Source organism: Arvicanthis niloticus, chromosome 1 (genome assembly GCF_011762505.2).
Source record: "Arvicanthis niloticus isolate mArvNil1 chromosome 1, mArvNil1.pat.X, whole genome shotgun sequence".
In the NCBI taxonomy this organism is placed as follows: Eukaryota; Metazoa; Chordata; class Mammalia; order Rodentia; family Muridae; genus Arvicanthis; species Arvicanthis niloticus.
Window position 1 is genome coordinate 20,339,323 of NC_047658.1, and position 26,088 is coordinate 20,365,410.

The window sequence follows — 26,088 nt, forward strand, 5'->3', positions numbered from 1 at the left end:
GGGCCTACACACATAAAATAAAAGTTTTAAATGTGCTTCCAGTCAGAATGGCTAAGGTCAAAAACTCAGATGACAGCAGATGCTGGCAAGGATGTGGAGAAAGAGGAACACTCCTCCGTTGCTGGTGGGATTACAAGCTGGTACAACCACTCTGGAAATCAGTCTGGTGGTTCCTCAGATAATTGGACATAGCATTACCTGAGGACTCAGCTATACCACTGCTGGGCATATACCCAGAAGATGTTTCAACATATAACAAGGACATATGCTGCACTATGTTCATAGCAGCCTTATTTATAATAGCCAGAAGCTGGAAAGAACCCAGATGTCCTTCGACAGAGGAATGGATACAGAAGATGTGGTACATTTATACAATGGAGTATTATTTAGCTATTAAAAACAATGAATTCAAGAAATTCTTAGGCAAATGGATGGAACTAGAAAATATCATCCTGAGTGAGGTAACCCAATCACAAAAGAACACACATGGTATGTACTCACTGATCATTAGATATTAGCCCAAAAGCTCACAATACCCAAGATACAACTCACAGACCACATGAAGCTCATGAAGAAGGAAGACCAAGTGTGGATGCTTCAGTCCTTCTTAGACTTCTAGTCCTTCTTAGACAAAATACTCATGGGAGCAAATATGGAGACAAAGTGTGGACAGAAACTGAAGGAGGGGACTTCTGGAGACTGTTCCACCTGGGGATCCATCCCATGTGCAGTCACCAAAGGCAGACGCTGATGTGAATGCCAGAAAGTGCATGCTGACAGGAGACTGATATAGCTGTCTCCTTAGAGGTCTGCCAGAGCCCAATATATACAGAGGCAGATGCTCATAGCTAACCATTGATCTGATCATGGGGTTTCCAATGGAGGAGTTAGAGAGAAGACTGAAGGAGCTGAAAGGGTTTGCGGTCTCATGGGAAGAACAACAATACCAACTAACCAGAGCTCCCAGGACCTAAACCACCAGCCTGGGAGCACAAAGGGAGGGACTGGTGGCTCCAGCTGTATATGTAGGGGAGGATGGCCTTGTTGGGCATAGGTGGAAGAGGAAATCCTTGGTCCTGTGAAGGCTGGATGATGCAGTGTGGGGGAATTCAGGGCGGGGAGGTGGGAGTAGGTGGGTGGGTGGGGGCACATTCTCATAGAAGCAGGAGGAGGGGATGGGATAGGGGATTTCGGGGGGATGGAGAAAGGGGATAACATCTGAAATGTAAATAAAATATCGAATTAAAAAAAAAAACACTTCTTGAGATCATGAACTTTGAGTTTATTACCCAGTGGACCAACAAACTTTTAAATTATAAGTGTATATGGCACAGTAACATGAAGACAAGAGTGAAATGGACCACAGTTATCTTTATCCACTTCCTGGAAATTAACATACGGTCTCTGTTATTTAGTGCTTTTGGGAAGTCCTGGCTTCTTTCTTTCTCTGGTTTGGAAGCCAACTTTAAAATGAGCAATAATTCTGTGCATTTTGCTGTATCTTGCTACTTATGTAATCCCAAATGCCAAAGCATGAGATTAGGGAACGGAGGCACTCTGACGATTAGCATTTGTGTTTCCTTCGAAAAGTCAAACACGCTGCTGCTGTTGAGGAATGGCTTTCTGGGAATGAATCACAAGCCGTGCTTTTGGTCTGAGTCTGCCCTGGTATTTGAATAATTATTAAAAGATTCTTAGGTGGCTTGAAAATTCTGAGGCTCTTTGGATTTGCCAAATCATGCCCATCACTTATTGTTTCTAGTATCCTGAAGTTACAAATGGTAAGGTTGTAGCTTTCCTCTTTATTTTTAAGCGCTTTGGTCAGAGCACAACCATTTAAAAAGCCAATAATTGATTCTTCAGCATCACCAGAGTCTTACGGAAATAATTAGAAACAGCCGACCATGCTCTCTGTTTGCTCGTTGTAGGATTTCTTTATAGGGCTTTCCCTGGTAACCAAGCAGACTATAAACAAGCTGGTCCGTACTTCAAGTGATTTCAGAACATATCTACTTACTGACATATGCATGCTCGGTAGCTGTTAAAGTGAGTGTTTCTAAAGGTCTGAGATGGCTGAATTACACTCCCTCGATCTGCTTCCTTGTAGAGCATGGGATAAAATACAGCTTTCAGTAGTTTCCTCTGAATTCTTAAAAGGTGTCTTTTAAAATCTAGTGTAAAAATACATCTAGTGGGCTTGAAATGAAGCCTATTTAATGGTATATAATTTTACTATTAATGTGGAAAACAGAGGTGGGGCCTTTTAATTTTTATCATATGTGTATTGATGTTTTGCTGCATGCATATTTGTGCACCACTTGTATGCCTGCCTTTTCATCCCTGGAGGCCTGAAAACATTGGATCCTCTGTAACTAAAGTTACAGGTGGGTGTGAGCCACAATGTAGATGCTGGGAATCAAACCAGGGTCCTCTGGAAGAGCAGCTAGTACTCTTAACTGCTGAACCCTCTCTCTCTTACCCTGGTAGTGAACTCTTAAACTGCACTGTAGGATCTTTCTATCTCTGTTTCTGACTCTCTCTCACCTCCTGTGTGTGTGTGTGTGTGTGTGTGTGTGTGTGTGTGTGTCCTCCTCTCTCTTTCTCTCTCTCCCTTCTTCCTTCTCTAAATTCTTCACTCTTTCTCTTTCCATCCTTTATGAAGTTTATAGCTTTATGAAGTTTGCTCTACCACATTCTCCCATCATGCCTTGTTTCACCACTGGTTTAAACCACAGGAACAACTTCTAATAGACTAAAGCATCCAGAATAAACCTTTCCTCTTTATAAGCTGACCGTCCCTGACACTTTGTTACAGTAATGAAAAGTTTATACCACTGCTTATGCCAATGCTACATGGATGACACCACATATGCCCCAATCCTTACTGCCCTCACATAATTACAGTCTCAGATACAAACTGCTCTCCTTGGCCCTCCTCCATTCCCATCCCTGTTTCCTACCCTCTGTGTCCCCACACCTTTTTATTATGTCCTAGTGTGACACCCTGAAATAAAGTGCCAGAAAGCACTGGAATCATAGGCATCCTCATGCCTGGCTGAGACTTGGTGCTTTTATGTCCCTGTCTGACACTGCACTTGAAGCCAGCTTGCTCTTTACAAGCCGTGCTCTAGAGCAAAGCCATCTGCACTTCTGTTTCAGCCAGTCTCATTGAAGTCTAGTGTGTGACTATGCCTGGGCTGTCATGAAGTCAGTGTTAGGGAACAGATACAGATACACTCATCGTGGCATCCAGAGTGGCCATCCACTAATGAAAGACTGGGGGAATGACATCAGGATGAGTCCAGCTCTGGTTGATGTCAGACAACTTGCCCATCAAAAATGCACATTCAGTAGGAAGGCCATGAATGTGAGAGGGAGGGGTTGGAGGGAAGAAAGGGAAAGGGGAGAATGATTCAATTAAATTTTAATGAAATAAAATATTTTAAATATGCTTCCTGTGGATCACATGGCATGTGAGTCATAGCTCCCTAAGCAGGTGCCCGAAGACAAACCAGAAGTAGAAGGCAGCAGTGCCTGGTATGCATTTTCAGAGACAGTGAGAGATTGGCTACAGAGAAAAGCGAGAGACATTGCTAAGCTGGGAGCTGCTGTCCCTCCCCAAGCAGGTCTCCAGGAGAAGCAAGAACTGGCCCTGGCTCTGGCCTGATGCTCAAAGGCTTTTTGGATTTGCACCAGAAACCATCACACACTGGGCCACCTGCTGACCTTAGCAAGCGCATCGCTGACGACATCGAGGTCATACCGCAACTCATCCACGGCGCTAGCTATGCTCTTGGTGTCTCTCAGAACCTGGATGCTCTGTGTGTATGGATTGTACTTCACTCCAAACGGGCGTTTCACGGTCTTGGCAAATTCTCTATTTAAGACAACAAGTAAGAGAGTGTTAATGTCTGTGACAGTGGGTGTCAAAAGTAAATAAAGGACAAAAGACTTGGTCACACAGAGACACAGACATGCACAGAAACACAAACACAGAGACACAGACACATACAGACACACACACAAACAGACACACACACAATCACACACAATTACACACAAAAGCACACACACAGTCACACATAAACACAGACACACACACAGACACACACACAATCACACACAATTACACACAAAAGCACACACACAGTCACACATAAACACAGACACACACACAGACACACACACACAGTCACACACATACACACCTACACATATAGTCACAGACACACACACACACCCCTGCTTTCTCTCTCATGACAGCAGAGGTCCCAACAACCTTTCCCACTGTGGCCTCAGTGGGAGAGCATGAATGAAATGCATCTGTCCGCCCCTCCCCCTCCCCCTCACTCCCTCTCCTTCTTCATTTCCTTCCTTTCCATCCTCCCATACTAGGCATTAATCCCATGTCTCATGCTATGGAAATGATCTACAACCCATCTCTTGACTTATTCACTAAGGGCATCAAGCTCAGTAACTTTATCTGTCAGTAGATAATGGCAATACTGAACCACATAGTAACAGACTCCTCTGCTAGGCTTTACATAACAAAAGAGGGAGCAGAGAGAGGAGAGTGGGAAGAGTCCTACCCTCCCATACATGTGTGAATTCTCAGTTTAGAATGTTTCTAGAGTCCTCTCAAATGTTTGAATTCTCCCTTTCCTCAAGGTTTAAAGTCTGTCTCCTTTATCAAGCCAACATTTGAACCTCTTATGTGTTCAGGACCCTTAAGGATAACAGCACAGCTGAGAACAAGTATACATGCTTGGAGACGGGAATCCAGGTTCCCATCCATCTGGTCTTCCCAGCAGGGACCACTACAGCTTTGCACAAGGATGCCATCTGTGCTAGAGAAACCCCAGCTGCTATTGTTATTTTGTTCTGTGCATAGCAAGCCCCTGGAAGTAAGCATCATCTTCAACCCCCTGTCGTCTGCCCTATCCTCACAGTGTGGCTTCAAGACAACCTTTATCACATGCCGTTTTCTGGATCGTGCTTCCACAGTGACTGCCTCCCTGTGACCTCCATCTTAGTCCAGATTTTACTTTCACCTGGAGTTCGCAAGAATCTCCCAGAAAGTGCCTGTGCCCCAATTCTTCCCTCTTAACTATATGCTTAGCTGATGAGTCAGGAGCTCTGAATGCATTGAAATATCCCCATGCCTTTCTATCTCCTCATCTTTTCCATGCCGTTTCGGCCTAAAACTTAACATGTCTAAATTCTAGCTGGTCTTCCTACCTGTCTCACTTGCCTCTAAGATTTCCATGATTCTCCAGCTGGAGAGAAGATAAGTGGAGGCAAGACAGTGTTTCCTTTCATTCTTGCCACTTTTCATATTACAGTATCTTGTCTAGTTTCTTTTTTTCCTGCTGGGCTATAAAATCTGCTGGGAAGAAGTGGGAAGGAGCCAATCTCTCAATGTATTCCATGCCCATGTGTGACTACGGAATCTATGATATTCAACCTACTCTAAACAACAGACATGTCCCAGGAAGAAGGCTCCTGGCAGGCTCCCAATTACTGACTCATTCATACTGTGATTACTGTATCTTTGGACATTACTTTTGCAGCAAAGGGAAGCTTGGGGGACATAGATTTTACCTCATCTTCTCCTTTGCGTCTTCAAAGCTCTCAGATACAAAGTAGACATCCTGGAAGCTTGTGATGAGACATTCCTGTTTGCAGGCAACTTTGGGATCAAAAGGCTTAACTTTGGCATGTCCAGAAAGTGCATGCTGAGGGACAAAAAATGACAATCAAATACTGCCCATCTTCACAGAACACAAGACTGCAGCGGCTGGCACACCTCTGATCTGAGTTATGCAAGGGCCCGGCTAAATCCTCAGACTGACGTCCTACGTGTCTATGTCAGCCAGTCTAGCCCAACAAAACAAGTTTGTTGTCTCCCACAAATGACCTAAGACCGTCTCTGTGTTTTTTTTTAACCCCTTTATCACATAGAAGACACCCAAGGATCTTCATTGATTCCGCTATTTACTTATGCATTTCGGCACCTACTGTTTACATCTGCTAGTCACCTTTACCATTGACTCATACCCTCCACCAGAGAGCAGCCTCTTTCAGCACAAAACAGTACCTTGGACAGCATCTTTAATCTCGAAGGCTCAACAGCACTTTACTTTCTTAAGTGAACATGTGTCACTTCCCTACTTCATACAGAACTTACTACTCGTATCCCAGAAATTTGTCTAAAGCTTTAAAAACACTATCTAAAAGACACATTTCTAGAAATTTGAGCGAGTAGAGAAAAATTTTCTCAAATTATGTTTACTGCCAACTAAATATATTTCCCATAGTAAGTGCTTGGTCAGCAGCAAGCTGTGCCCCCAGCCATGTTGACCACATTAGTGGACACAGCTATGTGCAATGTCCATGACTCTTACTTTGAGCTCACTGATGGAAGAAAGCAAGCCGGCACCAAAGACTCTCAGCTGTCCATCTTGTTTGCACAGCCCAAACTCCACAGTGAAAAAGTAGCACTGCAAAAAACGATGTCAACATCATGTTCACATCCCGAGCCTCTCAATCTAAAGCAAATCCCAGCTCTTAGTCACTGGCCCAAAGTACACCCAGAATCAAGCCCAAGATTTCCAGCCTAGATCCCAAGTGCTTTACAATCTGGCCCTGTTGTACATCAGGACTTTGTAAACTTGGTGTAAAGACTCTCAGATACAGTTAACAAGTACCAAGGAGTCCAATGATCTCTCTGTGTGTATGTGTAACCCTAGCTATATTGATCATATTAAAGTTAAAACAAAGAAACTACTTAGGTGCTTCAAAATCAACTTCAAATATGGTAAACCCATTGTATGTAACATAACTAACACTTAATGAAAGTACATTTTACAAAACAATAACAGAGGAGTAGTATTGTTTTATAACTGTTATTCATCTTTTTAATTTGTTTTTTATCATTCTTATTTATATGTGTGTATGTATGTGGGCACCCACAAATGCCAGAGAGGGCATGGGACTCCCTGGAGCTGGAGTTACAAGAGGTTGTAAGCTGTCTGGGTTGTGAGCTGTCTGGGTTGTGAGCTGTCTGGTTTGTGTGAGCTGTCTGGTTTGTGTGAGCTGTCTGGTTTGTGTGAGCTGTCTGGTTTGTGTGAGCTGTCTGGGTTGTGAGCTGTCTGGGTTGTGTGAGCTGTCTGGGTTGTGAGCTGTCTGGGTGCTGGGAAACGGAACCCAGGTCTTCTGTAAGAGCAGGAAGAATGTTCTCAACTATAGAGCCATCTTTCCACTGTCACTTCTTAACTTTAATCTAATTTCTTTTACTTTTATTTGTCTGTGTGCACATGCCTACAGGAGGCCAGAGGACACCTTGTGGGTGGTTCTTTCCTTTAGCTATGAGGTAGAACTCAGTTCACCATGCTTGGTGACACTGAGCTACCTCACTGGCCCTGGTTTTAATTTTTTTTTTTTTTAACAGTCATCATCCTATGGATTCACAGTGTGGAGTGACTGAATCAGCTGAGCCAGCGCTGTTCACATCTTGTCCGTGTCTGGCCAGACATTATTTAATGTCTGATGAGATGGCAGATGGATTACCATATCTGTTTCTGTATTTAATCTTTTGCAGTATGTTGTTTAGGTTTGAGTGTACGAAGAAAGCTCAGCTTAAACAGTTATGTAGCTAGAAGGGGGCTGGGCATTTGAATCTGCTTTTCAAAGAAACGTGGACAGTCTTTAAACTACCTCACTCGGCACATGGCGGTCGCATAAAGTTCAGACTCTATGTGGCATGTGAGCCTGTCTGTCACGTTAAAAATACAGTTTATATCTTTTACTTGTGAACAATTTTGTCCCAAAGGAATCCACAAAAGATCTCAGGAACCCCTAGCATCTCCAAACCACAGCTTCAGAACCAGTTAGCCTATTCCACACCCTCCCTCACCCTCAGCTGTTCCCAGCAGTGCCAAGCCCCTTCTCATATGTCTTGAGCCCCATTCCAAAACACCCTTCTTTTCCTGACTGATAAGACACCACTCATTTTTTTTTTTTGGTCTAAAAACTAGTATATTAAATCAAACTTGTGATTCTCTGTCTTGTTTTAAATCTTTTTCTTTTTGAGAAACCTTAAATTTGTATATCTTCTTTTAACATTATTTAAATCCATATACATTTAAAGCAAAAGTAACTTTTCTAATGGTTGCCTTGAGCATGGACTTCAAAATGTCCAAATGCTCCTAACCACACCCAGTGGAGAACACTGAACTATACAGCTATTTCCAGATGTATACCGTTGCCAATTTTTGAACAGTCTCCTCTGAAGCTCCAAGGGATGCCAGGCCAATTTCTTGGGAGAATTGAGCAAAACTGGGTTCAGCCAAGAGAGGAACATGGCCTAAGAGTTCATGGCAGGTGTCTCTGCAACAGAGACACAATGTATCACACTGTAACAATTGACACACACACACAACACACACATAACTGTTGCAGCAGAGACACAGTCTCTAACACTGTGTAGATTGATTGTGTAGATATACACATGTATAAACAATTGTCAAACCCAAGCCAAAGTCAACCTTATTTTCACTCTAGCTGATCGGGAGTAATAGATCCCAAAAGACATTAACCAAAGAAAGAAATGCCTTTGGTTCCAAATCTTGTCCTCACAACACACATCCACTGCTACCCCAAGTCCCACCCAAATCAAGTCTCTACTCCCAGGTTTCCTCAGCAAGGCCCTCTCTGGCCACACTTCCCCAGACTTTCCCATATCCATGCCTATATCTTTTCCTAGTTTTATTTCCTCCCATGGCATACGCCATCATCTGACATGCTTCATTTACTTGTTCACCATCTGTATATGCCCCCCAAATACACACTGTCCCTTGTGCACAGAACTGCATCTGACATTTAATAAGTTGCCAAATTAATAAAATAATAATAATAACTGGCTGCATATGTTATAGAACACACTTTAACGCCAGTCTCTGTTCTAAAGGCTTGACGTATGCTGCTTTATTGAATACTTGGGTACCATCACTATAACTAACCATCTGATGAATGAATAGCATGAGTACTTACGGCTCTGGAGTATAGAGAGGATCTGAACTGTGTCTCACGTACTGAGTGCAGTGAAAGACTCGAAAGGCTAACCCCGACAGGAAATCTCTCGGTGAGAGGTAACCAGCCACAGGACGGATGGAAAACCCTGTGCGTTCTGCAAAGCAAAGGAGAAAACAGAAAACTTTCCCCTCAAACAGACTGCTGACACTGGTCAGTGGCACCAGCTAGCACTTTCAAGGGATGTGAAAATTAAAATGTAGCATATAGGTGCGACCGGAAGCCAAGCATTCTGAAGCACACCCCAGGGTCAGAACCTTTTACACACCACATCTCCCATTGTGCTCACAAAAGGACTCTTATAGCTGTTATTTTAACAGCTATAAAATACTGGATAATGTTCTCAAGAACCACTGGAGATGATAAAGGTGGAATACAAATTCAGGAGGACTCAGATTACACTTGGCACCCTCCTTCAAACACGGAGAGCATTTTAACTCTTACACACTGACAGTGGAAATGTAAACTGGGGCAGCCATTATGGAAGTTTCTTGAAAAGAAAACAAAAAAAAAAAACTAAAAACAGAACTCGAGGTGGACAACTCCTGGGCATATTCCCCACAGGCACTGAGTCGACACAGCACGAAGACACTGTTCATCCATGCTTATTGCTACACTCGTCACAGTAGCCAGACGGAGACGGAGCCAGCCCAGACGTCCACCAGCAGAAAATGGGTAGAGACAAGCGGTACATATACACAGTGAGACTGTGTCCCATCATAAAGAAAAATGACATCATAACATTTGCAGGAACGTGGATGGAACTGGAGACCATTGTAGTAAGAGGAGTACGTCGGGCTCAGAAAGACAAATACCGAATGCTTTCTCTTACATGCAGAACCTAGATTCACATCCCTGTGTGTGTGGTGGCCAGGGCAGATGGGATCTCGGGGGACGAGGGGAAAGCATGTAGGGAGCGTAATGGAATTGCCTGTGACATGAAAGCAGAAGAGGGACTGTTGGGAAGAAGAAAGGGGTGGTGAAGGGCGATGGCTTTGGACATGTGGCATGTCCAAAGCATAATAATAAAATATAATAATGGAAGCTTTTACCTTGTATGGTACTTCAATTTTTGGGGGGTATGGTAAATTAGGATAAATTAATTTTAAAGTATTTTTATGACAGCCATTTAATCTGCGTTGTTTTTAAGCATTGTTTACTTCTATACTTCTTTTTATAAGTTTAACCTGATCTAGATGGTTCTCTTCCACCAAATGCCAAGGCTGCCTTCTCTGTACTGGAAAAGGGGCTACCGGGGTTTCATTAGCTCAGGGGTTCACAGTGTACTCTGTCTTGTACCTCACACTATACGTCACAGCACTGATGGTCCAGCTCCATGCAGTTGCTGTGTAAGTCTGTCCCCTCCCTGATGGGCAGAACGCCATGCAACAGTCTTCCACATTCCTTGATGGAATGGAACAACAGCCATCTGTCACGACTGAGCATTTCACAGGTGCTAGTGTGCCCAAGCCACACCAATTAATACATGTTAATTGTTTACGATGTAAAAGGTCACATGTATCCAATGGCCACCATGTCTGACAGTGTTCATATCCTCATCTGACACTTCATGTAAACTGTACTCTTGGTTTTGGTTTCTCTCGTTGAAAATTTTGATTTCTCCCTTTGACACTCATCTTTAATACAGCAGAATGGCTCTGTGGCCAGCTCATCTCCAGACCCCAAGGGAGAAGCTTTCAGCTTTATATCTACAGCAAAATGTTTCCTGTGATCCTGACTGAACAACACCTGTGACATCCTGAGCGTGCTGTGTGAGTCCAGCGGGGCCACCTGCGCTGATGCTGTCCTGTGTCTTAAAAGCTTAGTTTTTAACAGGAAACACATACACGATTTCTACCCTCATGAGATGATACCATGTTTTCCGGCTTAGTCCCTTTAGGTTTTTAGGTACAGTTTCTTAAAAAAGAAGTAAGGGGTTGAATCAATGGGAAGGAGTTTGTTAACAGTCGTGTAAGAAACTCAGACAACACCCTCAGCCAGGAACAAAAGAATAGCAACATGAGCCAAAAGCATAGCTGGGGGGGGGGGGGGGTGTGCAGGTCAGGGACAGGACTCTGGGCTAACATTCCTGAGACCCTGTGTTGATAGCCAGCACTGTACAGCAGCCCTTCCCACCAAGGTTTCTGATTTGCTGAGACAAAAGGAGACAGCGATTTTTCTTAATTAAGCACAACAGTCTGGAGATCCATGATCACTTACTTTCTAGATCAGCTAGAGGCCCTTGTCTCCTCAACCACGTCCTTGAGGGCAGGTGCAGAGGTTTAGTACAGAAGCCTTCATGGATAGGATCTAACCATTTTACAAGCCTGGTTTCACATGGGTCTTCTGTTAAGGTCTCCATCTTTATTTAAGAGCCATATAGTATGGGCTGGAGAGATGGCTCAGAGGTTGATAGCACTAACTGTTCTCCCAGAGGTCCCGGGTTCAATTCCCAGCAACCACATGATGGCTCACAACCATCTATAATGAAGACTGATGCCCTCTTCTGGCATGCAGGCAGAACACTGGGTACATAATAAATAAATCTTAAAAAAAAAAAAAGCCATATAGATTCCAATTTGTCCAACGTTTAAGCATTTAGGAAACATTCTCTATATCTCCAAGTTAACGCCCAAAGTGTCCTTCAGAGTTAACTGTGTGATGCATTTCCAAATTCCTTTGCAACTCTGTTCCCTTTGTGCTTACGTTCTAAATCAGTGGTTCTCAACCTGTGGGTCACGACCCCTTTCACAAAGGTTTGAAGGACTCTTTCACAGGTGTTGCTAAGACCATTGGAAAACATGGGTATTTACATTGCAATTCATAACCATAGTACAAATTACAGTTCTGAAGTAGCAAATAATAATAATAATAATAATAATAATAATAATAATAATAAATTCCATGGGGATCACCACATGAGGTGCTGTATTAAGGGGCTGCAGCACTGGGAAGGTTGAGAACCAACACTCTAAGCTATTTGGATTCCTTTCTCCAATGTGGTGCCCAGTCGTGGATCCAGTACTCTAGATGGGTTTAGGAGCTTTTGGACCTTCCACATAACTAGACTTCATTCCTCCACAAACAACACTGTCCCGATCAGAACATGTCAACAGACTCCCCTTTACACAGCTCCACGGGCGTATTACCTTTTAAAAAGTTGGAGACATCTTCCAGTTGTGGGATGTTATCTTCCCGATAGCCACAGTATTTTGAGAGCAAAGGAAGGTTTCTGAGGTACTCTCTGCAGGCGTGGGTCGGGTAGAGTTTGGTTAGCTCTCGGAAGATGGTTCCCCAGGTCTTAATCTCTTCTTCTGTGAATTCAATCCTGGGAATGGGGTCCCCACTGAGAAGATGGAGATTGGGAATTCTACACTGTAGTTAGGTGGTAATGGTTACATGGCTTTCTATCTACCAAATAAACATAGCTTATTCCATTTATTTTGTTCTTTATGTTATCTCAAAGTTCAAAGTGTTGGCTTGTAACATACTTACTGTTTGTAGTTCATAGCCAACTCTGCGAAATACTTTCGTCTTCTACGGTAGACATTGTCTTTGAAGCCCTGAGAATTAAAATTAATCAAATATTGAAACAAAAATACTTGAAGATGACACTTTAGAAATATTTCATTGGGGCTGGAGAGATGGCTCAGAGATTAAGAGCACTGACTGCTCTTGCAGAGATCCTGAGTTCAATCCCCAGCAACCACATGGTGGTTCACAACCATCTGTAATGGGATCTGATGTGCTCTTCTGGTGTGTCTGAAGATACAGTATACTCATCTACATAAAATAAATATATCCTTTAAAAAAAAAAGAAACACTTCATTGTTCTGACCAGAGATATTAAAGAACTACATAGTTGTTAGCACAAGCACAGATTGCTTAGAGATATGTGACCACTTTTGTTTTGAAGTCAGCAGTCACGTGACAGGTCTATCATGTAATGGCTACAAAGTAAAATGATACTTTATATGCAAAGATCCTACAGTGACAAAAAGGGACCATCCTAATTAAGTACATCGCTCTTATCTTGTTTTTCTTTAATCACTTGACTGTGTCTTCAGTTATGTTACCTATGGTAGAAATTAGTAATAAAACAGTAGGACTGTGTGTAACCAGTCAATAGAATGTCTGCCTAGAACACTTGAGACCCAGCAAACAACAGTCAATAGTAAATAAAAATAGTAAATAGAAGAGAATGCAAATAACACTAAAATGGAAATCAATATTTAAAAGAGTGCCTTCGTTGAGCTAAGCTTCCCAGTGTTGATCCCCAAGCTGGGTCTGCTGAGTGGAGAGAGCTGATGGAGGACTGCAGGGTCACAGAAAGTGCACAGGATACAAGATACAAGATACAAATCGCATACTTCTGGTGCTCGCACAGTGTGTAGATTACGTTGAAGACTAACAACTAGTCCAGGCCTGCAGGTTGAGATCCACTAAGGCGCTTGGATTTGGACCTTGGGTTATGTTGATCACCTTTAGACTAAGTACTATACTAAGATACAGCCCATATGCCACGAAATAGCCATTCATAGAAATTAACAACCGCGCTCATAGTTTTGTTTGCTTTCGATTTTGAGACAATGTCTTGCCATATTGCCGGGGCCTAGCCTTTGAAACTCGTAATCCTCCCACCTCAGACCTCCACACAGCTGAGACAATAGGTCTGTCATTGTGCCCAGAGACCAACCTTACCTTCTAATCTCAGACCAGATGGGTATGTTCAGGGTAGTAAGGTTATAGACTATACCATCTGATTTCAGAAAAATTGAGTCATCTCAAAAAAGAAACATTCCCTTCTAGTTACTATCCCTTCCTCACTCCCCCACCCTGCCTCCCAACCCCAGCCCTTGCAAACTGGTGACCTAGTGACCTAGTCTCCATCTCAGTGAATTTCCCTTTTCCAGATACTTCATAGTTACTTGGTAAGATTGGCTGGCACACAGATGGGTCCACTGGAGGCTATCTAAAATGGTATCTAGCCACATTCATGCAGCTTAGAAAGCAGGAGGCCCTAAAGGGAAGGCTGGAGCTGCAAGCCTCCATAGTTGCAGTCTGCCCTCTCCTTCCCTCCCAAGAACCCAGAGCTTCAAACATGAGTGCAATGCTCTGGATTCCAACTTCTGAGCTAACAGCTCTACTGTAAAATTCTCCAAGGAAACAATTTCCCCGAACATCAACTGCCTACTCAGTCAATCAAAGTGGGCAGCATGGTGGTTGGGGTTTTTCCAACCCAACTTTATTGTCATTTCAAAGACTCGAGCTCATTTTAGCAGTAACTGACTACAGATACACTCTAGGGATATCTTAATAACGGGAATGCCAGGAACAGGGCAGATCTCCGTGCTAGTGAGGCTGGGTACCTTCTTGTCTGTTCACTCAATCATACCAGTAGGTAGGGCAGCTCCTGATGTCTGAAATCTCAATTCTGTTTAGTTTGGAAAAGCATTTTCTCACCATCAATTTGCCCTTGCTATTTGGGGGAAGGAACGAGACAGGACAATCACAGCAAGAATAGTCAAAAACATCTTATATATGTATGAAAATCTCATAATGAAACTCAGTACTTTGTATAATTAATATAAGCTATTGAGATGCCCCTAGATGATGGGGAGATGACTCTACACTAAGGAGTACTGGCTGCTCTTGAGAATCTAGGGTTCAGTTCCTAGCACCTACATGATGTCTCACAACCATCCATAACTCCAATTCCAGGGCTGGTAAGATGGCTCAGTGGTTAAGAGCACTGACTGCTCTTCTAAAGGTCCTGAGTTCAATTCCCAGCAACCACATGGTGGCTCACAACCATCTATAATGAGATCTGATGCCCTCTTCTGGTGTGTCTGAAGACAGCTACAGTGTACTCATACACACAAAAAATAAATAAATCTTAAAAAAAAATCGAGAGAGAAATACAAATAAAAATAGCATCATTCAAAAACAAACAAACAAACAAACAAAACCCCTCCAATTCCAGAGGATTCAATACCTTCCTCTGGCTTCCAGGGACATTTGAGGCATATATATATATATATATATATATATATATATATATATATATCAGGAGAAAACACCATACACATAAAATTAAAGTTAATAAATCTTTTTCAAAAGCTCTAATTTTTTTTTAAGTTTTAAAGCTGCCATTAATTTTTAGTTTGACCTAAATTATCTGTACTGGGTGACTTTTTAAATATATTTACAGGGTGGTCCGCGTCGAGTTCGGATCCGTACAACAGCACTCTGTTGGCGCAGAAGTCCAGGTCAGAAATCTTCTTTGGAAACCAAGGGACAGTGTCCATAACTGTAAAATAAAATCCCAAGGCCACTGAGGGTTAAGGAGACTGCCTTAACCAAAGCAAACTTCAGAGCAAGAGCAGTTAGATGAGATGAGACTTGTGTATTGAAGGAAACAAATACGGTTTAAATGCCCACTCTGTTCCTAGAAGTCAGATTTTAAAATCATTGGCTTTTTTTTTTAACCTTTAGGTTGATTTCCCAAGTGCTGAGGAATACTATAATGAAGTAATAAGCCAAGCATTTAAATGTCTTCTGACACTTGCCTGGTTATTCTATGAAAGCAGACCAGGCTGATGCAACTCTAGACACCAGCGTGTAAGTCCAGGAAGGAATTCTAATATCTGTGGGGTTTTTGGGTTTTTTTTGTTTTTTGTTTTTTGTTTTTTGTTTTTTGTTTTTTTTTTTTTTAGAACAGAATCATATCTCAATATCTAGTTTTTAGATTTTCTTTAAAACGTTTTTGTTTTAGTTCAGTAAATGCGTGTGCATGTGCGTATGTGTGTGTGTGCACATGCGTATGAATATAGATGCCCAAGGAGGTCATAAGCCACCTGCGTGTGTGTGTGTGTGTGTGTGTGTGTGTGTGTGAGAGAGAGAGAGAGAGAGATCACATGAGTTGGTATGCATTAAAAAATCAAAGGAGCCACCTCACAGTCTGGGAAACTCTTCACTTGTGTCAGTGAGGAAAGCAGTCTGCTAAGGCTGGGGCCTTTGCCCCAGGTCGCCATTACCAGTGGAAGAGAGCAGATAGAACTCAGCTTTCCTGCCCTGTTCGTTCTGTTTCAAGAGGAGCACTCAGAGTCTCACTCAGGGAAGCTGCTCCCTCCCAGAAGAGGAGGTGAATCCACCATTTGACAATGACAAGAAGGCATGGCAGATGAACGGCAGCCCTGGCCACACCCCAAGTATTGTGATGTATTTGAAGACACTTCAAGGAGTATAAAGTTACTAAATGAATCCATTTGTCTTTTGTCTTAACTAAATTACAATGTGGGTTTTTGGTTGTTTTTTTGTTTTTTTGTTTTTTCAATAATGGAGACCTCACTCAGCCTTTTTGATCTGAGTATCTGAACCTTGGAAGGCTTTGTGTCAGGAGAGTCATTGTTTTTTGGTGGGAATGTGCTATAATAGGTTTCAGATCACTAATGTCAAGCACAAATTCCCCCCAAATTCAAATATCTGTCTAATATCTGTTAGACATCAAGCCCTAAGAGATCTATGAAGAGTTTGGGAGGGGACTGGGGTACAATAAGATAAGGGTTGCAGAATCAAGAAGTCCTTTAGGAGGTAAGAGAGATCATTGACCTTTGACCCACCCTTCCCATGCTCAAAGCTTCTTTCACCTCACCCTCCATCAAACACTGCCTCATAGTTCTTCCTCAGAATTGTGGTCAGCTCCATTCCATCTTCCCTTCACTGTCACACAATGAGGACTTTGAAAAGACAGAGGATTCTTTTTATCCCCTTATCCTCAAAATGAATAGGAGGCTGGACACACATTGAGTGCTTACTCTTCCAGGTGGGGTTTTGCTGTCTGAAACGTACCATCTTCCTTCACGGTGAGCTGATCGGGCGAGTCCACGGAGAGGACAGTGGTGTGGGACTTCAGCAGGGGAAAGATGTCATTCAGCTGTTCTCGGTTGATGTCACAGTCAACAAAAATCTCAAATTCTGAATTTCTTCGCTTTGATTTCCGGGACTCAATATGTAACAGGTTCACATGATTCTCCTGTGTAAAGTAGAGGGTAAAGGCTACATGGACCTGCCTTGGATGCTAATGATCTTTGAGAAGAATACTTTTGATATAACTCAAAAGGCAATTCAACATTTTTCAGAATTAGCTCAAAAGGAGGAAGAAGGTGTTTTTAGTATTGCTAATGGCAAAGCAATGCCCTTCCAGAATACGTAGGATTAAATAAAAAAATAAAAACTCATCATTCCCTTCAGAAAACAGTAAAGTGACAATGACACTGTTAGTCAGGGCTGGTTACGGTCCAGAGCTAAGCACCAAATGCTGGGTTGAGCACGATGGCTTACACCTGCAATCACAGCACTCAGGAGGCTGTGGAAGTTCCAGGCCAGTCTAAACTGCAGAGCAAGTCCCTGTCTATACAAAACAGACTTTTAAAAATAGAATAAAGAGAGACGAAGCAGAAAGCTGATGTTTTCTTTATAAGTTTACAGAACGTGTCAAGTTTTTAAACCACGTACCACGTAAAATCCTAACAATAAAGAAAGTAGAAGGGGTTGGAAGAAGAAGTACAGGTACATACTTCCAAAGGTCCAAAGGTGATCACTACATAAAAAATATAATCCAAGCCAGGCTTGCTGGGATAGGCCTGAAACCCTAGCTACTTGGGAAGCAGAGACAGGAAGATCATGAGTTTGATGACAGCCCAGAACACTTAGTGAGACTTTCTCTCAAAATAATAAGTAAACAGAGAGCTGAGGATATACATGACAGAATCCTTGCCCAGCACGCTCAAAGCCCGAGTTTTAACTCTTTGTATGGCAATAATAATAGTAAGGGTAGGGTACGGTAGGGTGAGGTAGGGTAGGGTAGGGTAGGGTAGGGTAGGGTAGGGTAGGGTAGGATAGGATAGGATAGTATTAAATTTGGGCAAAGGGGTAAAGGAACAAAGAGAGATGGTATCAAAAATGTTCACATTAGGAAACAAATTAATTCACAGAGCAAGGGAGGGAATGAAAGCAATATTGATGTTTTATAACTCCTCATCAAAGAGGCCAGGGAGAGAAACAGGTTGACAGGAATTGGCTAAGGCTCTGCCATTGGCAGGAGCCCTAGTCTCAGGCCCTTCTAGAACCGTGTCCACATTTAAATGTTTCTTATTTGAATGACTAAATAACATGTCTTGGGTAACAAACCTGCTTGATAACGATAGTCAACAATTATTGACTGTTTACTTTGTACAGCCTCAAGCACTTTGAACAGTTTAACTATTAATTCCTAACGACATGAGGTAGGAAGGGTTCTCTCTTATTTTATTGAGACATGCAGAGAGACATTGGGAGACATTAACTCCCAGTGACCACCTAGCTAATAAGGGATTTGTGTGCACACAAATCTGGAACCTGCCTAGCCATGTGGTGTTCAAGCACCAAGACTTAGCCTGTTCACAGTCTGTTAGAAATAAATTATTGTGTTCCTGAGTCCTTGAACTGGGTTAGAGACTCCAGTTCAGTGATGTCACAGAACCTAGTGTCTCTCTTTACACCTATGTAGTTGTGCACTCACTAAACTGCTTGCTTAATGTCCGTCTCCCTGTCCAGATCACACACTGTGTGAAGGATGGTACCATGTCTGGTCTGTTTGAAACCACATGTTTAGTATAGAATCCAGTACACCACACATAATAAGTGTTCAATAAACACTGTTCTCTGTCTGATTCACCCATATTTCATCAGGAGAGCTGTAGGAGAGGGGCTGGAGAGATGGCTCAGTGTTTAAAGTGCCTGCTGCTTGAGTATAAGGCTCTGAGTTTGAATCCCCAGCACCCACATAAAAGCCTGGTGCAGCCACATGTAGGTAACCACCACACTGTGGGGTTGGAAAAGAAGAATCTCTGAGGCTTGCTGGATGCCAGCCCAGGCCCAGGCTCAATGAGAGACTCTGTCTGAAAGGAAGAGGGAAGTGAATGATAGAGAATGGCCTGACATTCTCCACTGGCCTCTGCAATGTGTTCCTACAACACACATGCACACACACACACACACACACACACACACACACCACATATACACACACACAGTTTCGTGGAAATGGCATTACTGGGTCAAAAATTTAAGCATTTGGGCCAGCAAAATGGTTCCACAGGTAAAGGAGCCTGCAACCAAGTCTGGCAACCTGACTTCAATCCCCAGAACCCACACACTGGAAGGAGAGAACCAACTCTTGCAAGTTGTCCTCTGACCATCAGAGAGAGAGAGAGAAAGAAAGAGAGACAGAGAGAGAGAGAGAGAGAGAGAGAGAGAGAAAGAGAGAGAGAGAGCGCACATGTGCACACAAATACACATACTAAATAAGAATAAAAATTGTAAGGAGGAACATTTTAAGGCTCATAAATGCACAGTAACCCACAGTCTCACTATGTTAAACTGAAAATATTTGCAGGCCATGTGACTGAGGCGCTGACAGTAGCCGCTGACATAATGGCAGAGTCCTTGCTACTTTTGTCACTTGAAAATATTATTATGTCATTAAATAGTATCAATATTACATGGCTCAGCATTCAGTTAAGTGTAAAATGCTTTGTTTGGTTGAAATCTCTCAACGTTTAAGCAGTGACCCCCTCCCCCAATCTCCTTCTCAGCTATTTGTGTCTAGTCTTTCCTAGGCTGTTCTCTTTCTTACCCACTTCTCAGAACTGAACATATTTTATTTATTTTAAGTGCATGCACCACAGGTGTGCAGTACCCAGAAGAGGACATGAGATCCCCTGAAACCGGAGTTAGAGACTGTTGTGAGCTGCCTGGTGTGAGCACTGGGATCTGAACTAGTGTCCTCTGCAAGAACGACAAGTGTTTTTAACCACTGAGCTGTCTTTCCACTCCCTGAAAAGTATGTTAGCAAGGCAAGTTAAGAGACTTCTATAGGTTTGTCTCTGGGGAACCAGACTGACAGTACTTTACATTCTAATAGAATTTCCGAGACCCATTTTTAGATGAGCTTTGTGGAAAAGCCATACCTGGAAGATTTTCAGTGCTTTTATGAGTCCTCCAACTTCATTCTTCAAGGAAAAGATGAGAGTCACTCTCCCCCGATCAGAGGAATGGTCTTTGTTCTCCTTGTTGTCTTCAATCATGGTGAATCTGAAATGTGAAAGCGCAGATAAATGAGTGCTAAGCACAGAGCTAGCCAGCAGAGGGCAGCAGCGGTGACGCCATCCACCTCCCGCTCCCATTCCTCTATCTGCTAAACCCACTTGTCAGACAGGCTTTTCCAGATGGTAGTGGGACAGAAGGTTAAACTCCGCCCAGCATAGTGCCCAGAATGGCAAGAGAACCTGATGTGTCTCTGCGCTTCCCTTTTCTGCTCAGTCTTCCTGATTCAGCCCCGAACTGAGACCTCTATGAAGGTCTACCTCACTGCCCATCAAATTCGGGTCATGCATGAGTCGCTTTCCCACGTGCTTCATTCACACACGTCTTTTACCCTAAGATGCTGTAAAGCCCCTTCAAAGAGGCCTTCTGTTTCCTTTGTAAACCCAACATGTCAGTGTTCACACGGCTCTTAGAGGTGAGGACGCACGTTTTCATTGGGTCTTTGACGGTGCACATCTTTCTGCTGTCTTGAACACTTTCAGACTGACCCAAAATCAGGTCCCTGTGGTGACAGCCACATCCCCACAGCACCAGCAACGCTGCCTGCTAATCTGCCTTGCCTGGGAGCATTCCTTCAACAATCCCAAAGCTCATGTTAGAACCCGGTGATTTTCTCTGGTGTTTCTTTCCCTCTTTAGCCTTCTATTCCCTCTTTGAACCCTTTCTAGCCAGGTAAGATAAAAGGGTCACAGTCACCCTTAAAAGGAAAGAGGTTTACCTTCAAAGAGGTCACTCTCAAAGGCAGGGGTCACCCTCAAAGGTAGGAGATCACCCTCAAAAGTAAGACGTCACCTTCAAAAGATAAGGAGTCACCCTCAAAGACAGGGCAGGATCCTCACCTGAATAAAGATGCTCCAGTATGCAGGATCCAGCACTGGAAATAAGACCTGCCAAGAAGAAGGCCATCTGATTAGTAGGCAGGGCATAGTGAAGGGTGCGTGCACACCACCAACTCTTTCCTTCCTTAGCTTCATCACCAGTAAGTGAAGCTTCCAAGTCTCATCTGGGAAGCACGGTGAAAAGTGCTTTTGAAAGGGGGGGCAGAGTTTGAAGGCAGGAGTGAAAGCTACAATGAAAGAATCCATGGGGATACTGATTTTCTCTTCTAAATAGGAAGTGGAAATGAAGTGGAGATGAAATGCAAGCAAAAAAGCTTAAGCAAGCCGGGCGGTGGTGGCGCACGCCCTTTAATCCCAGCACTTGGGAGGCAGAGGCAGGCAGATTTCTGAGTTCGAGGCCAGCCTGGTCTACAGAGTGAGTTCCAGGACAGCCAGGTCTATACAGAGAAACCCTGTCTCAAAAAACCGGAAAAAAAAAAAAAAAAAAAAAAAAAAAAAAAAAAAAGCTTAAGCAAGCACAGCACAGGAGAGATAAAGAAACCCTCCAGAAGGACAAGGCAGACGCCACCTCCCTCCAGATGATCAGAAAGATCTAGGGCAGCAGCTACAACACATGGACATGTGACCTCCAGTAACTGAGTATGTGACCCCAGAACACTCACTTAGGAGTTCATCCTTGAGCCCACCAGTGGTGGCACATGTATTTAATCCCAGAACTCAGGACGCAGAGGCAGGTGAATCTCTGTGAGTTCAAGGCCAGCCCGGTCTGCAGAGTGACAGCCAGGGCTCCAGGGAGAAGCCCTGTCTTTAAAAAGAAAAAGAATCCCACCCTTGGCGTCCCACAAGCACAGACTTCTGGGGGCTTGTATCCTCCACCTCCATTCCAAGACGGCTAGAATGAAACATCAACCGAGTTCACTTAAAACCTCTGAAAATCAGGTAATTACATTTAATCAGGGTTACGTTTACCTGGAGTATTAACTAGCTCTGAATCTCAATGACCTATGCCTGTGTGACTTAGGACAGAGCTGCAGAGCGCAAATGAGGTGCTGAGAGGTCTAGCATCGAAGACTCCCTTCCTTTGATGGAGCTTAAGGGAAAGTCTCATTATAGAAGAAGAAGAAAAGAGCCATTACCCCTTGAGTGGAGAAAAACGAAGAGTGAAGCTCTGGAGGTTGGTCCTGTCCGTGCCGGGAGACCTCTGATCCGGGGTCCCGGGGAGGGGCCACCCCACTCACCTCCGAGTCACTGGAGTTCAGAGGGTCACCTGCGGACCGGACGGGAGCTGCCGTCTCTTATAGGAGAAGCGCATCGTCAGAACGGCCAATGGGCTCCGGGTGCACAGCTAATGAGAATGGGGAAGTGCGGGTGTGGGGGCGGGAGCGGCTCTCCCTGACCTCTTAGTCGCTGACCGCAGCCCAGGCGCCCAGCTCTTTCACAGCTATTCTCGTGGAGTTTTAATTAAGTTAATGTTGACTCATGCTCAGCCACAAAAAGTCTGAGTAAGATTAAACAATCCTTTTAGAACTTCCCTCCAAACCATCATCATCACACCTGCTATTGACAATGACCTCCCGCCGACTTGGACCCAGTCTCTGAGATTAGAAACCAAAGCAGGACTCTCCCCTGTCTCCGGCCTCTCCCTAAGTTTCTGGGTTATCCTCCTGAGACTGCCTCGTCTTTCTCCTAGTGTAGAGCCTTATCCTTTAGACAGAACAACTACTGGACGTTTAGAAGTGCTCACTACTCTTGGGATAAAAAAGAAGAAACGGAGGATGCATGCGGATAAGGATGCTGTGCCTGCGGAAATATCACCTTCCCTGCTATGCGAACGAGGCACAGAAGCCAAATAGCATTTATCTGTTGATGATTCGTTATTAGACGCTCCACTAAAGGGCCAAACTGTGGTCCCTCTGTATCCTGGGGGACTAGTCCTAGGAAGCTTCCAGATGCCTGAGTCTGGGGGATGCTCTGGACTGTTATAAGGAATGTGCCATAGCATGCATATATCCTGTAAGGTTTTATCTTTAGATTATTTGAGGTACCCAGTGCAATTTAACTGCTATGTAGATGTGATAGTGCTGCCTTGACTAACAAGGAAAAAACTGCACAAGCAACAGCCTTTCCATGCAGCCGCCTCTTTCAATCAGGGTAAGAGTTGAATCAGCAGCTGTGTGCGCCCTGCACGAGAAGGGGCCAGCTGTCTATGTAACACTCGGTATTGTAAGATAGTCTCATCTCATGTTTTTGAAAACTCAGGTCAAAGGATCAATGTGTAAACTAAATACAGTGATATCCACTTTTTTGTGGGAGGGTCTTTATCAGATAAGGTCTTTTGCTGTATCTGAAGCTGGCCTGGAACTCACTATATAGCCCATGCTGGCCTAGAACTTGGCAATGTTCCTCTCTCTGCCTCCCTCTCTCAAGTGCTGAGATCCCAAGTTAAGCCGTCAGGCATGGCTGAACATCCAGTTTTCTGAGTCTTGACAAACAGTATGTAACCACTAAAATGGAATGAACTGTCCTCACTTTAAAAAAGAGATGAAGCCAATTCATTTAATAAGCCCTGGGATGGATGGAAAAGCTGATGTTGGGGCACAATGGTGGGCTGAGAAAAGCTGGAAATTTCCATGAGCCATTCTGAGCAGGCCTCTAGGCATCTACCCACACACACTTCTCTGCCGTGCATCTTTTAGTTTTTCTGTTATGTGTATTTCTCGTGCGTGCACACACATATACACACACACTGATGCACATACAGAGACCAGAGGACAACTTTCAGGAGTCAGTTTCTCTCTTTCTACCCCATGGGTTCTGGAAAATGAACTCAAGTCATCAGGCTTGGCAGCAGGCACCTTCACCAGCTAAATCATCCTGCCCGCTCTCTCTGCCAGGTTTCTTAGATGTCCTTTATCTCCTCTAAATAGCAACATTGTGTCTAGAAGTCCACATTAAGGTCTGCCATTGGGCTCAAAGGGACACTTTAAATGAAGACACATGGGAGAAACCTACTAGCTAGAGACAGCTTTGCACTGACTTGCCTGTTAGATTTAGGGTCCTCATTCCTTACTTCCCACTCTTTCCTACAGAGAACTTGTAAATACATTATTACAGAGTTAGCTATATGATTATTTGTTCACGCAAATCTCTCACAGGGAAAACAATGGTTTGTTTGTTATTTTTTTTTTAATGCTTAAATCTTCCCTGGCTTGCCCAGTGCCTGGCACAGAGGCATGCAGTTATTTCTCAATAACTCTCTGTGAGAGGTTGGGCACAGTCGTGCACATCTGTAATCCCAGAGACCTGGGACACTGAGGCAGAAAAATCATTTGATTCCAGTAGTTCAAGACATTTCTTGACAACATATCAAGCCCACCATTTCAAAACATTATTAGAATAATAGCAATATTATTATATAATAAAAATATATTAACTATATATTATATTAGTGTATAATATCACTATATGTTATACATGCTATATAATATTATTATCATCATCATTAATATTGGCTGGAAAGATGGGCCAGTCAGTAAAGCGCTTACCCTGCAAATATGGGGAGCTTGGTTCAATTCATAGGACTCAAGTAAAAAGCCAACTGTGGAGGCACAAGCTTGACATCCCAGCTCTGGGGAGGGAGAGACAGGAGGATCTCTGGGGCTTGCTAGCCAGCCAGCTCAGCTGAACTGGGAGTTCCAAATCACAAAACGAATGTCTGTTCCAGAAAAACAAGGTGGTGGGTTGAGGACATGGCTGAGTGGGCAATACATACCTGTACATTCCATACATACCTGTACATTCACACACTTGTACACACATAAATAAACACATAAAGTGAATGCCAAATAACTGATAGAACCTATGTTTAAGTACATGCAGATATGTTAGGCATGACTATGTTTAAGTACATGCAGATGCATTAGGCATGATGCCACACAGGGAAGGCAGAAGCAGAGGATAGTGAGTTTGAGGCCAGGTTGGCCTCCACAGTGAAACCCTACCTCAAAAACAAATGCTTTTATCCCAGCGTTTTTGAAGAGTAGGTTCCAGATTCAGAAGGCCCTCTTGCCTTCTGAAAGTACCACACCATCTTGCATTCCCCCTCAAAGGGGTCTAGGGCTCTGTCCACCATGACCAGCAGTGGACGATCCCTGCACTCCTGACCATCAGAGAGGAGTCACCCACTATTCAGCAGCCCTTTGCAATCACTAGTTAAGCTGAGACCGTAGATGAATGTTCACATGTGCAGCCTACCAAGTTCACAAGGGAAGGCAGAAAAGCACAAGGACAGAGTGGAAAGACTGTGAGGGTAATGTAGGATTTTAAAGACTGGTGTTGTTTCTTAAAGGTAAGCTAGACTGGAGATGGATCAACCCACTTAGAGAAGAAAGAGATGGTGGATGAGGAAGACAGAGGAGGGGCCGCTCTCATCAGCTCTAATAGGTCTGTTGGAAAGGTCTCTGGCTTCCTGGGTGTGTAAATCAGATCATCTGAAGACCCCTGAAAGGTGTCTCAGCTTTCTAGGCAAGTGACACTGATAAACATGGAGACAGTGGCTTGTAGGTAAGGCAGGGTGTGACAGGCACAGAGAGGAAATTTGGAATAAAAACAGGAGCGCATGTTAGGGCCATTGGGAACACGGTCCGTGGCATCCTTGTTTATTCCAGCTTTTGGTGGGCGTGTTTCTTCTTTTTTAATTTTAATTAATAAATTCATGTATTTACTTTACATCCAGACTCTGGTTTTTCATCCCCCCTCTCCCCTCAGTCCTTCCTCCATGCCTTCCCTCTCCTCTATTTCTCTTCAGAAAAGGGGAGGCCTGTGGGTGTATTTCTAATGTCTGGATTAACAGCCCCCATGTCTGCTGGGGGCTGGGGAGATGACTCATCAGATAAGAGCATTTGCTGCTTTTGGACCTGAGTTTGGTTTCCAGCCAAGACATCAGGCAGTTCACAACCACCTGTAACTCATGCTCCAGAGGATCTGACACCCTCTTCTGGCCTCTGTTGAA

At 43.6% G+C, this 26,088-nt stretch overlaps 1 protein-coding gene across 2 annotated transcripts; it reads right to left on the reverse strand.

Moving 5' to 3' along the window:
• Positions 1-1,131: 1,131 nt before the first annotated feature.
• Positions 1,132-22,361, reverse strand: Tph1 (tryptophan hydroxylase 1). Of its 2 annotated transcripts, none has more exons than XM_034514677.2 (12): positions 22,316-22,361; positions 21,078-21,125; positions 20,103-20,226; positions 16,942-17,125; positions 15,300-15,400; positions 12,586-12,653; positions 12,240-12,436; positions 9,052-9,187; positions 8,262-8,388; positions 6,405-6,500; positions 5,602-5,735; positions 1,132-3,877 (listed from the first exon to the last, which is right to left on the reverse strand). In XM_034514677.2, the coding sequence occupies exons 3-12, from the start codon at positions 20,217-20,219 to the stop codon at positions 3,703-3,705; spliced, it is 1,335 nt and encodes a 444-aa protein (XP_034370568.1). In that variant the 5' UTR covers positions 20,220-20,226; positions 21,078-21,125; positions 22,316-22,361; the 3' UTR covers positions 1,132-3,702. The 2 variants fall into 2 exon arrangements, with proteins under 2 accessions (XP_034370568.1, XP_076790739.1); XM_076934624.1 differs by lacking the exon at positions 22,316-22,361 and adding an exon at positions 22,214-22,244.
• Positions 22,362-26,088: the final 3,727 nt, after the last annotated feature.